Source organism: Kryptolebias marmoratus, unplaced genomic scaffold, assembly GCF_001649575.2.
Source record: "Kryptolebias marmoratus isolate JLee-2015 unplaced genomic scaffold, ASM164957v2 Scaffold27, whole genome shotgun sequence".
NCBI classification, from domain to species: Eukaryota; Metazoa; Chordata; class Actinopteri; order Cyprinodontiformes; family Rivulidae; genus Kryptolebias; species Kryptolebias marmoratus.
Window position 1 is genome coordinate 82,209 of NW_023665761.1, and position 19,359 is coordinate 101,567.

General features: G+C 39.2%; 1 protein-coding gene across 2 annotated transcripts in view; it reads left to right on the forward strand.

Annotated features, from left to right (window-relative positions):
• dlc (deltaC) overlaps positions 1-17,366 on the forward strand; it is a 72,729-nt gene extending 55,363 nt beyond the window's left edge. For both annotated transcript variants that reach the window (XM_037974365.1, XM_037974366.1), the window contains exons 8-10: positions 3,362-4,100; positions 6,102-6,216; positions 16,797-17,366. In XM_037974365.1, the coding sequence (XP_037830293.1) occupies positions 3,362-4,100; positions 6,102-6,216; positions 16,797-16,802 (860 nt within the window). In that variant the 3' untranslated portion in view covers positions 16,803-17,366. The remainder of the gene's footprint in view (positions 1-3,361; positions 4,101-6,101; positions 6,217-16,796) is intronic.
• The last annotated feature ends 1,993 nt before the right edge of the window (positions 17,367-19,359 follow it).

The following is a 19,359-nucleotide window of genomic DNA, read 5'->3' on the forward strand; positions in this document are numbered from 1 at the left end:
AGATATCAGAAAACAGGTGTAAGTGGGAAGGACTGAGGAGCAGAAAACTGACTGAGGAAAAGTACAAATGGTAAATGAATCACTGGGAACAATTGAACATAAGAAAAGTAAGAAAACAAAACACCACAACAAAAGGTATAAACTCAAAAACTGAAAACAAAAAACTACCAAAAAAACCCAATCCTAACAGTCTCCCCTCAAACAGGAGGGAGGAGTGGAACCTGGAAGGAGGGACAAAACAGAAAACCGTCTGAGCATCATGGCTCAGGGTAAAACAATTTAACAAAGAGTTCTAGTGGATGGCATGGCGTGAAGGCTTCAAGACTTGGGAACTAGAGACTCTGGGAAACTCGAAAGCTGGAGACTCTGGGAGTCCAGGCGTTAGAGACTGGAACCCTTCAATGAGTGGACACTGAGAACCCTAGGTTAATGGTGATGTAAGACCCTCAGAGACTGGAGACCCTTAGGGAGTAGAGACCCTCAAAGAGTGGATACCCTAGGGGGAGTGATGACTGAGATGCATCCATCTGGGCTCCCTCAGAGAGTACCGTCTAAGAGATGTTCTCCTGTACCCTCTCTGAGACAAGGAGCTTAGAGGCATCCTCCTGTAGATGATGAGGAGTTGAGACATGTCCTCTTGGACCCTTTCTGAGACAACAAGAAGCTGAAACATGTCCTCATGGACTCTCTTGAAGATGATCAGCAGAGACAGCATGAAGCTTGGGTGCGATGATGGTGTGGAGTTCAGTTGCTGAGACAAATAAGTGGTGGAGGGTGAAACACTGGAGTCTGCCTTATGTCAATGATGGGGATGATGGCAGTGTGACGTTCTAAATTCAAAAATTTACTCTTGTGATCTTTTAGTCCTAAACTCCTTTGAATTAATGCTGGACACGGAACATGAAAACAGATGGGGCATATACAGTGTGAGCAGCAGGATTACTGGTCCAGTCTTTGTTTGAAGTCTCATGTGGGACAAAAGTGTAATGTTTTCTCCAAGTATTGACTTTTTTTTCCCCAACCGTCATTAGAATTTGACTTGTTTTCTTATGACTAGCTGAAAAGAGTGGGCTCAGAGGGGCCTGTCAGGACCGTGTTCCTCCCTCAGGACTTCATTAGATTGCAAAAAATTGCTTCCTGCTTATCTTTTATCTTGGAACTGCAGTCATTCCAGCTTCTCAGTGAGCCTGACAGAGAAAAACACAGAGAACCTAGGAGCTACAGCCTGAAGGTCACAGCTCTGCTTCATTTACAGTGTTGAAATATACCAGATGCACTTTACCAAATATGGAGCTGTTTGTGCAGAGCTTGGTGAACATTTCAGAATGTTGCCCCAAAACCAACTTCTTCCAACAGACACATTCAGCTCTACAGAAAGGAACAAATATAAGAGAATGTTTTATACCTAGAGGAAAAACTCTTTACAAAGTTTGACAATTGATTTAAACACAAAGCTACATCAGAAAAAAAATCTGACAAAATGTTATAAATGCAGTTTTGGCTTAGTTTGTGTTGGCTGTGTTTAGTTTGGTTTAGTTTGTTGGTGCTTTTGAAATCAGTGTAACAGTTTATTTGTTGCAGTATTAGAATCAGTATGTCTCTTTCATCTCAAGTCTGTGCAGAAAGTTCAGTGTAGGAACCTTTAAGTCATTGCAACACTTCCTCATAACAGAAATTAGTGTGTATTAGAAACATCCTGAGCAGTCAGTGAGATATCCCATGGCCAACCAGAATAGATTTACTTTACTCTAAACACACCAAGGAAAAGACCAACTTACTCCAAACAAAAGTAATTTCAGTTTTTTATGATGATTTGTTTCAGCTTTAATGTAAATCCTGCAAACAAAAGGAAATGAAAGGAAAGGAAAGGAAAGGAAAGGAAAGGAAAGGAGAGGAAAGGAAAAGAACATATTTTTTGCACCCACAGACCCCCTATCCTGGCCTCATGTAATAGTCTGTAGTCAATTTCACTCTTACATTAACCTTCTAATGTTTTCATGTTTTATCCTTGTTGGTTTAAGGATTAAATATTTGCTTTTAGTCAGAATTACATTTTAAACAAGACTGCTGATATTTTGGAGGACTCTCAGAGCATTGTGTTCTAAAAAGTAGCAGTCCTTGAAAAAATGCAATCCATAGTTTTAAACAAAAATCTTGAGATCTGTTAGGGATAGGGATATGTCTCAGCTACTCTCACACCAAACTTTATCTCAACATCTGTAAAAATGACTGTTATAGCATTTTCTGTGTTTGCTGAGGTCACTTAACTGTGGCAGCCGTCTTGAATCAGATTGAGTTCAAAAGTTAATCAGTTGTAGATGTATATCCAATGTTTACTTTCTGAGAGTTTCATTTTAATTTACCTAGTGGTTCTTGAGCGTTTTTGGTATCAGACAGACACACAGACAACTACATGAGTCCTTATTATTGTATCTAATACATTTTGGTATAGATCCTAGCAGCCAGGGAGGCAGAACTAGAGGGCATCATCTCAAAGCAGGAAGATCCCAACCTGCTTGGGGGGTTTCTATGCTTTTGTTGGTTTTGTAAAATTTAATTTTGGTTGGTATTTGATAGCCTTCCAGTAGATTGGTGAGCCATTCAAGAGTTCAAAATGGCTTTTTTTGTTGTTGTTTGTATTTTTTATTTTTTAAGTCTTTGAAGTGAAATGACTCAGAGAATAAGTTCATCATCCAGTGTGACTGGGGCCAAAGGACAGAGGCTTAGAGGATAGATTTTTTAAAATATTATTTTTCTTTTAGATGTGTGAAAAGAAACAAAAAGTCAGAATGGTGGCAATTTTCTTCACTATTCTGAAGCTTTTACAAAGTTCTTTGTAGCTGAAGTGTGCAACTGTTGTTCTTAAGTTGAACTTTGTACTTGTATGTTTTTGATTCACTTGTTTTATTTTGTTTATGTATTTTGATATCATTTTTTTTTCATTTAGCTTGTAAGTTTGCAATGGTCTCCCTTAAAAAAGAAATGTCAATCTCAAGAGACTTCCTGGTTAAATAAAGGCTAAAGTTTACATCACCCAGTTAAGTTTATTGACTAATATGATGCATGATAAGATCAGATTTAAACAAACTATATGACTTTTTGTCAAATATTGTTTAAACTTTTGTATTTTCTGTCCTTCACATTTACAGCCTAATTGCAGTGAAGTTTTTTTTTTTTTTTTTTTACCAATTTTAACTTTTTCAAACAAAGTAAAAAAAATAGAGGTGCTTTCTGCTATTTCACCTTACCTTAGGATATATCAACATCTAAATCCATTTTTAATCCATCTGTCATTCAGGTGCCCTATGTCTGTAATCCAGGTGTATGGTGTAAACTAACACCTGTCTTCTTCCCTTCGCAGGTGCCCAGTGTCTGGATCTTGGTAAACAGGTCATGTGCTACTGTCGGCCAGGTTTCACTGGTGCTCGATGTGAGACCAACATTGACGACTGTGCCAGTAACCCCTGTCAAAATGCTGGCACTTGCATGGACGGAATCAATGACTTCATCTGTTCGTGCACTCTGGGCTTCTCCAGCAAGGACTGCTCTGTACGCAGCAGCCTCTGCAACCACTTTCCTTGCAACAATGGCGGCACGTGTTACACTCACTTTACTGGCCCTGTGTGCCAGTGTCCTCCAGAATTCATGGGTGCACGCTGCGAATATCCCTTCATCAGTTCGACACCAAAACCTCAGCCAAAGGACGACATCTCTTCTGCACTGATTGCAGCTATCATTCTTGGTTTGGTGACTCTGACACTGCTGGTGTGTGCCAGCATCCACATTCTGCATCAGCTCCACCGGGGCAGGAGGCTTGCAGCCATCTCCAGATCAGTGAAGAACGATTTGGAGACGGTGAACAACCGCAATGTTGTGATTGGTGGGGAAGGGTCCAACAACGGGAGCTTACTGGGGGGACCACTAGGCAGCTTGACAGAAAAAAAGGCCTTTCTTAACCCTGGAGGTCAATATAAAGTGTTCAATAAGAGCACGGCTCTGGTGGAGAAGAACAATGGCAACATGTCCATGTTTAAAAACAAAATGGCTGACTGTAACCTAGCAAAAGAGGAGCAGCACCTGGAGAAGAACAAGTTTGACCCGTAAGGCTATAACAGTGTGATAGTTTGATGGTTATCTGTGTGTTTCTATGCTTCCCCGCCTTTTTTGTTTTTTTTACAGCATATTGTTATTGTCCTGCAAAGGCAAGTAGTAGCATCTTTGTCTTTTTTAATCTAATGTATTCAGCATTTCACAAGATACACTCATGGTTAAAAAAAGGAAAAAATCTATCCTCTTTCATGTCCAAGGTTTTACATATTAAGACATTAAAAAAAGATCTGGTCTTCATCAGTTTCTGAAACGATCCTAATCTAACTTCAAATGAACAAAAACAAAATTTAAAGCTGTGAGTGAAAAAAAAGGTTTTTCAGACCTTTCAAATGCTTAATTTCAGGATCTGATTTTTTTTAGTCATGGTCCATTCCCCTTGACCAGAGGTGAGGGTTGGAATTTAGATAGTCCAGCAAATCCAGAGCTTTGCCTTTCAGCTTAGCTTCTTCTCCATCACAACAGACCAGAGCAACACTTTCTTCATCCTACTATCATTTGTGAGTGAAACACCCAGGTAGCTGAACTCATTTGCTTGAGGCAAAGATTCCCCAAACTGGAGGAAGAGTTCCACTTCATGACCTCAAGCCAAGAGAAAGTGACTCTCATCCCAGTCACTTCACACTCAGCTGCAAACTGCCCCAATGCATGCTGAAGGTCATGGCTTGAAGATGCCAACAAAATGACATCCGCAAAAAATAGAGATCAGATCCTACTTTCCTAAACCAGACCCCCTTTTCTTCATGACTCTGATCCTGTCCATGAAGATCACAAACAGGATCAGAGACAAAGAGCAGACCTGGTGGAGTCCAACCTGCACTGTAAAGGAGTTTGACTTTGTGCCTAAGATGGAGACACAGCTCTTGTTTTGGTTCTACTGGAACCAGGTATTCCTTAATAGTGACCCTGGCATCCCATACACCCTCAGCACCCCCCACAAAAAGCCTTGGAGAACACGCTTATAAGCCTACTCCAGATACACAAAACAAATGTAGACTTGCGTGTCACACTCCATTTTGAGGCGAATCTCATCCACTCCTGGCACACTGACAGTAGGGAGGTTTTTAACTACCTCTGCCATGGTAATGAACTTGTCTTCTTCTGAGTCCTCAGACTGCCTCCTCAAAGGTGGACATGGTGACCAGAGTGAGGTGACCCTCAAAGTGCTACTTTCATTGTCCAACAACGACCCCCATCTGGGTCAGCAGTTCCCCACCCAACTCAAGTGCACCCTGGAACAGGCCTGCTTCCCTTTTCCAAGTTGTCAAACTGTTTGCCAGAAGCTCCTTTGGGCCAATCAAAAGTTGTTCTCCATGGCTTTTCTGAATTCTTCCCATGTCGATTTTTTAAACTTCTGCAACAACAGAAGTTGCAGTCATGATCATTCTGTACCTATCAGCTGCTTCATGTGTCTTCAGTGACAACAAAGCCCTAAAGTCCTCTTTTTTAGGTTAGAAAGCCTCAATTACCACTGATGTTTACAAACAGGTCCTCCATTTGCCACTGCAACAGGCATTAATGGCCTTCTGCCCACAGCTCATGGAAGCTTCTTTGCAATGTAGGCTCTGAACCAAATATAATATATTCCCACAAACAGCTCAAACCAGCTGTCAACATAGGGGTGCAAGGCTGTTGATTTGACACAGCAGCTCATACAACAGAAAGACTGAAAAAGAAAAGAATCAAGCTGCCCAAACTCCTGCATTTCTAGTGGTGGCCCCACTTATACCAATCAGTTAATCAATACATTTGATCATCAGCTTCTGGGTGATATTGAACTTCTTAAATCCATCAAAGCAGGCTGGAACCAGTTTATCATTCACATCTTTAATATTTTGTTTTTTGTTTAGTAAAAAACGATGTGGTGGAATCTGTTGTACGTTTTTGTTCACTTGAGGTTAGATGTTAGAGAGGGTGTATTCCATGACTGTTACCTGTCAAACTGTGTTTTGTTGCTGCTGAATCAATTTCCCTTGTCTCTTCTGCTTGAACAGTAAGAAATGTGACTCATCAATCATCGTCCCTCCCCTCAGTTTCGCAAAGGACAATCTGTACCATCCAGTGTTTATCATCCCAGAGCAGATGGAGCCATGTGTGTTTGCCACCGAGGTGAGAGTCCACTTTTATGATCCAACAGGGATGAAACTCAACCAGGTTATTAGAAGATTTATAATTTGGTGGATGGAAGTGGTAGGAGGAATCTGAAGGTATAAAAATCTTTAATTCCATATTTGCAGTAAGTTTTATTGTTTTAATAAGATTTGAACACCAGGACTTTCGAAAATTGAGCTCTTAAAAATGTGAAGTTTAAATTAATGCCATCAATACATCAAAATAAATGATTGTGAGCTCACATTTTTTAAAATTAACTTGTTTAATTTTTCTGTAATATAAAGCAAGTATTTGTCAAGTCAACTGGGCTTTTGTCAAGTTAGTCAGGAAATCTAAAAAACACAGAGAACAGAACAGGGAGGAGAACAAACCCAAAAACATTGCCATCCCTTATGTTGCTGGAGTACCTGAGAAACTCAGAAGGATTTTCTCCAAACACAACATGCCGGTCCATTTCAAACCCAACAGGACTCTCAGATAGAGGCTGGTCCGTCCTGAGGACACAGAGGCTGGTCAGTCCTGAGGACACAGAGGCCGGTCCGTCCTGAGGACAGACTGAGCGGTGTGGTGTCTGTAGGTCAGACCTTCATATTGGAGAAACAAACAGCTTCTCCACAGACGCATGGCTCAAAACAGGAGAGCAGCTCTTCAGAACTCAGCTGAGCTCCTGCTCCTCGAGGAGAAGGGACACTCTTTGGAGGAACAAAATGTTCCTATGTTGGACAGAGAAGACAGATAGTTTAAGACGGGGGTAAAGGAAGACATTTATGTCAAACATGAAAAACTAACTTTAAACAAAGAAGGAGGCTTCAAAATTCAGTTTTCAACCCTACAATGGAGAATTAAGCCTGATCCCCAGTCAGTTTTACTGTAGTTCATCTTTTTTTTTCTTTAATCAGTGTCTTTTTCTTGCTGCTCTTCCATGAAGTGTATCTCTGAGCAGCTTCTGGTGTTCCTGTGGACAGATCCTCCAACTCTCAACTCCATCAGGGTTAACTTTGTCCTTCTGGATGTTTCTCTGATTAATGTCCTCCTCACCCATTCTGTGAGTTTTTGGTGGACAAGCCTCTTTTGGCAGGTTTGCTTTGGTGGCATCATCCTTCCATTTCCTAATACAGGATTTAATGAAATTTGGGAGAATTCAGGATTCAGAAATATTTTTATGACCATCCCTGATCTGTTCTTCTCCACAGGTTTGTCTCTGACCTTTGTGGAGAGTTCCTTGGTCTTCATGAAGTTTCTTACTTGGTTGTAGCCCTTAGTACTCTGAACAGATGGATATACTGAGATCATCTAACATTTAGACCAGTCACAGATGGATCTTTTTAGGCTAATTATGTGGCTTCTAAAAAGAATTTGGGATTTCAGAACAAAAGAGTTGAATGAAAATGCATGAACCACTTTTAAGTGTTATATTTTTTTAATTATTTAAAATGAGTCCCCCTCCCCCTTATAATTTATCATTATTCTAGAGTACTTTGTGTGATTACATATAATTAAACTGAAAATCTATATATATTTCATGTTCTAAGGCAACAAAATAAAAACATTTACCAGTGGGGTGAATAATTTTGCAACCCACTAAAATAGGCTAACAAAATCTTTACAGTTTCTTAACCCAGGTTGTGGTAATTCTTCATTAAATGCTTAACTGAAAGCAACTGACTTCAAGAACTTAAAGCACCGAGAAAAGCAGTGCCATCTCTTTATGTTCAAGCACTTAGGGTTAATAGTTTGAGTTTAGGTTAGTTAGTCCTTAATAAAGTATAACCAGATGTCAAAAACACCAAGGAATAAAAAAAGTTAGATGGTTTATTTTTTGACTCTGTCAAAGACAAAATATAAAACAAACTTTCCATTTACTTTTGTTTCATTTTCTTGCTAGGGTTAGGGTTAAGGTAGAAGATGATTATGGTCTTCATAAGAGGACCAGCTTTTAAGTGAAACTATTTTTATTGGAGAAAATACTTGGATGATCAGATCCCAACCAAGTGAGGAACAAAAGCTCCCTTCACCCAACCTTTTCAATCCAGCCTGAGAGGCCTTCTTTATCAATCAATCAAATTTTATTTGTATAGCACATTTCAGCAGCAAGGCATTTCAAGGTGCTTTATATAATTAAAAAACAAAATAAAAACAGCATGTGACAATGAATAAACAGTAAGAAAGAGAAAAACATCGAAAACATCAAAAACCTGCACTCTAACCCTAATTTAGCCATAAGCAACTCTAAACAGGTGGGTTTTAAGTTGAGATTTAAAGGCACCCAGTGTTTCAGCTGTTTTACAGTTTTCTGGAAGTTTGTTCCAAATTTGTGGTGCATAGAAACTGAATGCTGCTTCTCCTTGTTTGGTTCTGGTTTATGCATCAGTGTCACGTCTGAAATAACCGAGGTGGAAAGGAGGGTGAAGTTGACCCACTGATGAAGAGTATGCCTTTGAAACAAAAACAGAGATCACTACAGACTTGAGCTGGCGAGTATGAAGTAGAGGGTGGAGCCTACAGTGCAAGACTAACCGTCAGTGCTGTTGTCATTCGACTGTAAAGGAATGACTCCTTTTTACCAGGAAGAAACCTCCATCAGAAACAGAACCGGGATAAGTGGCCATCTGCCTCAACTGGCAGGGGTTTGAGAGGAGAGGAAAAAGACGGACAAACAGGAAATGGTCCAGGTGTAGTTGTTTTTATGGGAAGAAAAACAGACAAAAACCGATTATTGACAGTAGTAATTGCAAACAGTAGAGTGAGCAAAGGCAGCAGCAGGGTGAGGAAATGTGGCAAGTTTGCCCTCCAACAGGCTAAACCTTCAATGTTTGTCTGAGTCTCTTTCCTGTCCCCTCAGACCCTAGCTATCTGAGGCAGATGGCAACTAATCCTGAGCCTGGTTCTGGAAGTATAATCTTGGTATAAGTTCTTGGTTCTTGGTTCCTTCCCACTGTCACCAATGTGCTGCTTAAGATGGGCGATTGTAACAAAGTAAAGATTCAACGGAATCTGCTGGCTTCCTTAGATAGATAATGTTTACTAATTGACCTTTCTGGTCTTTCTAGTTTGTCATAGATGGCTTATTTAACCTCCTACGCAGATTCAGCTCCTATAAGCAGATCATCTCAAACAATTTAGAGCTCACAACTTTGTACCTTTCAGTTTGAATTGAAGCCCTACCCACATGTGAATGATCTCCTAAAAACATTAGAGATTTACTAATATTGATTGTGTAAAAGTTACACACTTACATGGTAATGTTGTATTCAGTGAATCCACTGTAGTTTTCATGCCATGTCACTGGCTGGCGCTGCATGCATGTGAACGTCATTCTCGTACATGAAAAGAGATGCACACAAAATGGTGAATACTTGGATGTTTGTTTGGACAGATAGTGAGGTTGAGTTGCTGCTACACATTGAAAAGGGTGAGTAGCACAAAGAGCACTCTGCTATTTGCCATTATTACTGTTGTTGATCTACTTGCGCAAGTGCAGAAAAACTCTTGACTGCACCTGTTTGGTGATGTGCATGAGCAACTTCACACGTTCTGGTTTCGTTTGACATGCAACAGGAAGTTTCCAAAATGTTCTACTCTGAGACCTTAATTCAAAAATGTTTTGGTGTCAGAGAATCCGATAGCTGTTGACTTGTACACAAATGGTTGAATCACAGTAAAAATGTTCCAGTTGCACTTAAAACAGTGTCGTATAAATAGGGCCTGAGAAAAAACCCTCAGATGACACTAAAAATGTTTTCAACAACAAAAGATAGCTGTATGTAGTGAAAAGTAGCTATGGAGCTTAATCAACACATTATTTAAAAATCGGAAGATGAATACTGGATGTTTTCTCGGCTATGCCAAGATTATCACTAGAATAACTTGTAATATTTGTCCTAAAAGTACATTTTACAGATTCTGTCAGAAATTTGCATTTACTCATCATTAATGTCAGAATCTTTTTATTGACTTTAATAATTTATTTGGATTGTCTTTTTCAGAGTGAAAAGATTCTACAACACACATTTTTATTGACTTTTAAAAACAAGTTTGGATTTATTATTGATTTTCTATGATACAAACAGGTTCAAAAGTATGAATACAGGCTCAAATATATCCTTTCACACACCCCTTTTTCAAGATTTGGTTAAATGTCCCCCAGTAGGTCTCTCCTTGACATCAGGCTTTGTGTCTCCATCAACAAGCTTCTGGCTGATTTTGACTCTTCTTCTTGGCAGAATTGGTAGGGTTTCCTGCACCGACTCGATTTTAATCAGAGTCCATGAATTTTCAGTTGGGTTGAGATCAGGGTTTTGGGATGGCCATTTAAGAAGTTTAATGTTGGTCTAATTTATCCAATTGGGAACTGGTTCTGATGCTTTATCCAATCCAAACCAGTTCTGATGTGTTTTTGGAATCATGGTCCTGTAGGAAAGATTCCAAGATTCAATCATCCAGCTGCTGATTTAAGGTGAAGTATTATTATTATTGCTAACAGAAAGTTAACGGGCCTTGTCAGGTTTAAAAACCTTCTAGGACCTTCAGCACCAATACGCCTGCATGTATAATTTTGACCCCATGTGGATTAGAGAAAATCCTTACCAAATTAAAACTTTTTTCTAAAGTTTATTGAAATTGCATGTGGTAGAATCATTCCTCCCTGAAAAAGAATGGTTTGAATCAATCATTAAAATGATTAAAAGTGGGGCCGCTATGGAACCACGGGCCAGGATGGCAGCTTAAAGTGGATGCTCCGTGTGGCCTGCATTAAAACTCGAAAAACCCACAATTAAAAACCGTAAACTGTATCTGAAAATGTCAAAACCGACTGCTCTCAAGGACTGCGAGATCTTCACAAGAAAGCGCGGCTCCCAAAAGCCAACCAAAGCTGATGCACCGGTAACGGATCCGGACGGAGAGGGGGCCGCTAGCACCGAAAGCACGTGCGGTATTAGCATGGTGCTGTCTGAGCTCCGGTCGCTGCATTCTGAGTTCGGAACCAAGCTGGAAAGCATCAATAACCGGATGGGTGAAATGGCGAAGTCCGTTGCTTCTTTGGAGAAAAACATAGCAGAGGTAAAGCAAAAGGTCGCCGCTAATGCTACCAGGCTGGAGGAAGCTGAAACTAGAATTGTCTCGGCGGAGGAACTCTTAGAAGCTAACACGGCTAATCTCACCAAAGCCCTGAAGCGAATCTCCTACCTGGAGGCTAAAACCGACGACTGGAGAACCGCGGCCGAAGGAAGAACCTTCGGCTTTTTGGTCTGCGGGAGAACGCGGAGGGTCAGCGGCCGCTGCTGGAGTTTATACGGGAGAAGCTGCCGAGCTGGCTGGGGACCGACAGATCCTTCACCATTGAGAGAGCCCACCGCACCCTGGCACCTCCAAAGCCGAACCAACACCGAGCTGTGCTCATCCGTTTCATGAATTTCCAAGATCGGGAGTTTATTTTCCGTTCTACGAAACAACGCAGCATTGAATATGACGGAAATAAGCTTTATTTCGTTCAGGATCTCTCTGCTGAGACCATCCGACAGCGAGCCGGGTTCGACACCGTCAGGAAAGCCTTTGCTGAGCGGGGAATGTTCCGCGGGTTCCACTATAATCCATGCAAGATGAGGATTCTCCACAACGGGAGGATCCAGATGTTTCCATCTCCCGGGGAGGCCGCGGACTTCCTCCGCACGGTCGCTTCACAGGATTGAGTATTGATCAGTGGTTCGGTTCCTGAACTGCTGTTTATAATTGATAGTTACACTTCGATATTACAGTTTTCATAATATTCAGTTATTTTTATCTGATATTACAGTTTGCATAATATTCAGTTAATCTTTGAGGTGTGTAAAACATGGGCAGCCACGGAGGTACTTTCTGTTTCTCTGATGTTATACATGATGTGTTAGTATAATGCGGTGTCAATACTTGTGCACATGTCGGCTGTGTTTATGTCACATTAATAAGAAATACGTTAGCTAAGCACCTTAGAAGAAGGAATATAAGGATTTAAAAGGGTTTGTTATATTACTGTTTTATTATGATGAGAGGGTTGCGGACGCCACTGTTGCTTTCGGGGTTGGGTTTCGTAGTTCAGCTACTCCCCTTGTTAGTGGATTAGCAAAAGCCCCCACACACTAGTCTGAGTAAGGGAGGGGGGGGATAGTGGGTTATGTGTCACTTTCAGGATTTTCTTTTTTTCATTTATTATTTATCTTATTTTACTCAAAATATTTGTGCATTTTGTGTTGACTCTGCAACATTTGTCATTATAATACTGTCTCAGGGAAAAAATAATTATGGAACAAGTTGAGGCTAATAATATCGCCTACATAAAAATCACAAGCTGGAATGTGAGGGGACTTAGGAAACAAATTAAACTAAAACAGGTCATAAATAGGATTAAACAGCTTAAATCAAAGATAATTTTTCTTCAAGAAACTCATTTAACAAATAGTGAAATAAAATTTATAAGAAATAGATGGCGGGGCCAAGTGATACATGCGTCGTATAATAACTATGGAAGAGGTGTAAGTATCTTGATCCACAAAAGCATACCATTCCAAATTCTAAAAACAATACAAGACCCAGCTGGTAGGTATGTAATTGTCCAGGGCAACATCCTCTCAATCACTTTAAATTTAGTAAGTTTATACGGTCCAAATGAAAATAAACCAAAATTTTTTGAAGATTTGTTTCTTACTATAGCCACTCTTCAAGGATTTTATGTAATTGGGGGAGACTTTAATTGTACCTTAAATCCAAAGGTAGATCGATCAACAGGCTCAGAAGTCTATAAAGCCCACACTAGAAAATTAATAAATCAATATATGTTAGATATCAATTTGGTGGAAGTGTGGAGAGAACTAAATCCTGACAAAGTTGAATTTTCCTGTCACTCAGGTATGCACAAATCCCTCTCGCGTATAGATTATTTTCTTGTTTCAAGAGAACTTTTATCAAGGATCAAACATTGCCAGTATGACAGCATAGTAATCAGTGATCATGCCGCTATCTCACTTAATGTTCACATAGAAAACTTTGTCCATAATCCACTCCGATGGCGGTTTCAAGCAAGATGGCTACAAGATCGAAACTTTATTAAACTGATGGGGGAGAAGATAGATAGTTATTTTGAATTAAACACAGACCAAACTTGTGCTTCAGTGAGATGGGAAGGATTCAAAGCATATATTCGAGGTGAAATTCTTAGCTACACAAGTACGAAAAACAAGCAGCATAAACAACAAATGGATAGTTTGGACAAACAAATAAAAATTTTGGAATTAGACTTAAGTACGAATGACGACCAAACAAAACAGAGTGAACTATTACGTTTGAGATCTGAATATAATAGGTTATCTTCTGAGGCAGCAGCAAAAAGCTTAATGTGGTTAAAACAATCTTATTATTACCAAGGAGAAAAAGCGGGGAAACTCTTAGCATGGAGAATTAAGAAAACCCAAAGTGAAAGAGCAATTAACAGTATAAGGGCCCCCTCTGGAAGGGTAACAGTAGATCCATCTGAAATTAATGACTGCTTTAGACAATTTTTTGTTAAACTATATAAGTCAGAGTGTTGCCATGCGTCAGAAGAGCAAGACGTATTTTTAGTCCAACTTCAGTTCCAGACACTCTCAGAAGAAGCAAAAACGGAGCTGGACATAAATGTAACAATTGAAGAAATTTCACAAGCCATACAGAGTATCAGCAGTGGTAAAGCTCCTGGGCCAGATGGCTTCCCCATTGAATTCTACAAAGCTTTTAAAGAAAAACTCATAGTTCCTCTCTTCAACATGTATGAAGAAGCATTTAGAAACCAAGTCCTCCCACCCACTCTAAGACAAGCAATGATCACACTGATATTAAAACCTGGTAAACCCCCTGAAGAGTGCTCTTCATTTAGACCAATAAGCCTGATGGGGGTTGACACCAAAATACTCTGTAAGGTTTTAGCAAAAAGATTAGACCCCTTTATCGCAAATTTAGTCCATAACGACCAAAATGGTTTTGTGCCAAAACGTCAAGGGTTTCACAATGTAAGAAGAGTCTTAAACATAATCCATGAGAAATTTGACGCTAAAGATACAGCTTTATTATCACTCGATGCACGTCAGGCTTTTGATAGAATTGAATGGTCATATCTGTTTAATGTCCTCCCGAGATATGGATTTGGACACAATTTCCTCAAATGGGTTAAGCTCTTGTATACAAGTCCTGAAGCCAGCGTTTGGACAAACAACTTAGCTTCCAAATCCTTTACCTTAGAACGTTCTACTCGCCAGGGTTGCCCTTTATCGCCAATGTTATTTGTTCTAGCTATAGAACCCTTGGCAATGATGATAAGAATGCGAAGTGATCTATCTGGCATTCAATTGGGGGGCCAAGAGCATAGATTGGCATTGTACGCTGATGATCTGATAGTCTTTTTGACAAAACTGTCTACCAGCGTTCCAAATTTAATGCATCAAATGGAGCTGTTTGGTAATTTCTCTGGCTATAGAATAAATTACTCAAAGTCCTCAATTCTATTTTTGAACAGGGATGAAAGACTGAGCCCAGTTGTACAGACCCCGTTTATTAATGCAGGAGAGGGATTTGTGTACCTTGGTGTTAAAATTACCCCAGACATTAAAACAATTGTAGCAACAAACTATGATCCTTTGATTAGTGAAGTAAATGAGTCATTAAATAAATGGATGATATTGCCCATATCAATGATTGGCCGCATAAACATGATCAAAATGAATATATTTCCTAAATTTTTATATCTGTTTCAGTCAATTCCTTTACCTCTTTCAAAACAATTTTTTGATGGATTAAATAGTATTTTTAATAGATTTATTTGGAACAATAGAAAACCTAGACTAAGACTTCGCCTGTTGTACCTCCCATATGAAAGGGGGGGCCTACAACTCCCTAATTTAAAATGGTATTACTGGTCTGCACAGCTGCGCTCAGCCATGTTTTACTTTTCAACCGAAACACCTCCGGCGTGGGTAAAAATTGAACAACTAATAACAAAACTTAGATTAAATTTGTATTTGTATTCTGCAAGGCCAAAACAACTGCTAAAAATGACAAAAAACCCCTTTTTAAAAAACACAATTGATGTTTGGCATAGGACCCATCAACACATTGGAGATGCCCCCCCCATGTCATCTTTTTCACCCATTTGGGGGAACCGATATTTCAGGGCCGGTCGAGCTGACGGAGGCTTCAAAATGTGGGCAAGTAAAGGTGTGGAGAAACTGGCAGACCTTTATAGGGATGACAGGCTCCTTACATTTGAGCAGTTATGCCAAATATATAGCATCCCAAAGAAACACTTTTATAAGTATTTGCAAATAAAACATTTCATTATGTCAAAACATAAACAGATTGAATCCAAGCCCCCACTGTCACACCTAGAGAATATTGTAGTAGAAAACCTGGAGAGAAGAGGACATTTCTTTATTTTATGCAGCCCTATTAATGTACGATGAGGAATCCACTGCAGATAGACTAGACGCATGGAGATCTGACATCCGAGAAGAGATACTAGTGTCTGAGTGGGAAACTGCATGTTTAAAAGCCCAAAAACAATCAATTAACACGAGGATGAAGCTCCTACAGTACAAGTGGTTGATGAGAACTTACATAACTCCAGTCAAACTGAATCGCTGGTCACCCAACATACCAGACAGCTGCAGTAAGTGTTTAGTTGGAACAGGAACTCTTTCATTGTGTATGGGAATGTCCAAAATTACAACAATTCTGGAACTCAGTTCTTCAAACCTTATCAAAGATTGTTGGAGTGAATGTACCTGCTGAGGCTAAATTGTGTATTTTGGGGATTTATCCAAAGAACTGTGTGCTTAGTCCCAGACAGTCGAATCTGATTGACTTTGGACTCTTGCAGGCCCGGAGATTAATTTCTCTGTTTTGGAAGAAGATGGACATACCGTCAAATCCCGTGTGGGTGAAGGAGATGGCAGCATGTATGACACTGGAGAGACTCACTTATATTATAAGAGGAAAGGGAACGAAATTTGAAGAAGCATGGTCACCGTTGACCAAGTTTTTGGAACAATACAAAGGAAACTGAGAGGACGACAATACAGACTGCAGAGTCTTCTATTTATTTATTCTTATTTTATTTTTATTGTCCAATATGTGTAGTTTTTTATTTATTTTTTTATTGTTATGTCTTTATATTTGTGTATTTTGGGGATTAAGTTGTTCAATGTAAATGTTAAATGTGCCAATCACTTGTTAAATGTTATAAAATTCAATAAATATAATGTTTAAAAAAAATGATTAAAAGTAATTTGATGAGTAAATGAAAACTTCTGACTGCAATTATAAACTGTTAAGTTATAAAATGCTTTTCTAACAATCAATTAATCTTATTGTGTATTATGTGAAGTTGAAATCTTATGGATTCCTGTGAAAAACCTGGTTTCAAAAGCTGCTGAGTTAAACTACCACATGATGTGACATAACGTTTTTAAAAATCAGACATAGAAATGTGAAGCTGCACCATCTTAACTATCAGTGATTCAGAAGTAATCCCATTATGCTGATGACTAATTGCTGTTTCTGTGTCTTATTCTCAGGTATAACCTTGAGTATTCAGACCCCCAGCGGAGGAACTTTCACGCTGGAAGGCCTGAAACTCTTCATTTCAGGACAGTACACCAAGAGGATCTATTCTACACACAAGCTTTTTTTAATTTATTATTTATTATGCTGCTCAGTGAAAAACAAACAAACAAATGACTTGTATTCTGCTTAGATAATGACAATGTTCAGGTGACAATAAGAGAAAAGAAAACTGAATGTCCCGCATCATTTGCACTATTTATTTTTTTATACTTCACAATTCTAATCATTTTTTTGGCCTCTCTGATTCAAGATTTTTTTACAAGAACAAAAGTTTGAAACTGATCAAAAATTCTGGTGCCTTAGCTGAGCCCTGTAATTGTTCCATCACGTTTTACGTGTAGAGTTTGACCTTTGTGTCTCAATCAAATCATCACAGGACCTTCTGACATTAACAGAAAACTGTTACAAACTTTGTTTGTTTGTTTTGTAACAATTTTTTTTGCTAATGTAAACCATGAGAAAATAAACAATAGGAAAAGAAAGGATAGGAAAAACAAGAACAAAAAGGGGTAGCACTTTATAATAACTACATTTTATTTAATCATTAATTAAGGATGATTCATACTTAATAAGCTATAAATTAACACATTTATTCACACATTCATAATTTTTTACCAATAAAGGCTAATTACTTCCAAAACCAACATGCTGAATGCTTATTCATGCTTAATAATGCATTAATTGACTACTCTATATACTGTGTGTATGTATGTAAATGGTCATATAAATGTACTTTAACACCATGTGTTAGAGATTATTAATGGGTAAAGATTGTTTGAATTGACTATATACTCATCCTGCAGTTCATTAATAAATAAGGCAGTTGTTACTAGTTAGTTAAGTGAACCCTTCTAAAGTGACGACTATTTATGCTTTATTAAGTATTTTTTAATGCAGACAAAACACACAAGTTCCTTTTCATCTGTGGAAATCAGATCAAAATCAGTCAAAATCAAGCTAGAAGATGTGGAATACAAAACATATAATAATGTATTGATATATGCGACTCTCAAAACTTTTAAGTTGTGTACTTCAAATTGGGCAAAATATCTGAAAGCAAAAGAAAGGTATCAGTGCAGATTAATTCTAAATGTCTAAAATGCCAAACGTTTGTTGTGTTTAACAAAATCATGTTCCATACTTTAATTACAAAGGAAGCCTGATAATCTTTAAGTAGTTGTTCTGCCTCTGGATCCTTTTTAATTACAAAGGCATTCTTGGTCATAAAAAGGTTTTTGTTACATCATCAACAGTCGACGGGACAGTTGACTGTGTTGCTGTCATGTTTTTGCAACTTTTGCCTGTCTGAGCAGAAAATCTTTTGCTAAATATGCTTAAGGCCTGTGGAAAAATTCAGCAGACTCGCACTAGCGACAACAAATCAGGTGCCAGTGAAGAGATGGAAACACAGGAAGACATGTCGAACGGTGCAACAAGCAGGGAATCAAAAGTGGGACTCAATCACGACTCTTTTTTTTAAAAGAAATGATTTATGGATTTGTTGTTGCTAGCGTGAGTCCGCAGAACTTTTTGGGCTGGCCTTAAGCATATTTAGCACACAATTTTCTCCTCACACAGGCAGCAGTTGCAAAAACACAACAAGAAAACAGTCGACTGTCCGATCGATTGTTGAAACTAATGGAACATGATTGTGTTGATTCTGATCTGACTTCTACAGGTGAAAAGGAACTTGTGTGTTTTGTCTACATTAACAAATACTTAATAAAGCATAAATAGTCTTCACTTTAGAAGGATCACAAAAAGACTTAACTACCAACAACTGCCTAATTTATTGATGCACTGCAGGATGAGTATACAGCCAATTCAAACAATCTCTAACCATTATTACATCTCTAACACATGCTGTGAAAGTACATTTATATGACCATTTACATACATACACACACAGGATATAGAATAATTCATTCACGAGTTATTAAGCATGAATAAACATTGAGTGTGTTGGTTTTGGAAGTAATTAGCCTTTATGGATAAAGCATTAAGAAATGTGTTAATTTACAGCTTATTGGGTATGAATCATCCTTAATTAATGATGTTTTCAAGGTTAATTATCCATCCATTCATCCATCATCCATCCATCCATCCATCCATCCATCCATCCATCCATCCATCCATTCATTCTCTTATCCGGGGTCGGGTCTCGGGGGCAGCAGCCTAAGCAGGGAGACCCAGACTTCCCTCTCCCCAGACACTTGGGCCAGCTCCTCCGGGGGAATCCCAAGGCATTCCCAGGCCAGCCGAGAAACATAGTCCCTCCAGCGTGTTCTGGGTCTTCCCCGGGGCCTCCTCCCGGTGGGACGTGCCCAGAACACCTCACCAGGGAGGCGTCCAGGAGGCATCCTCACCAGATGCCCGAGCCACCTCAACTGGCTCCTCTCCACGTGGAGGAGCAGCGGCTCTACTCTGAGTCCCTCCTGGATGACCGAGCTTCTCACCCTATCTCTAAGGGAGAGCCCAGACACCCTGCGGAGGAAACTCATTTCAGCCGCTTTA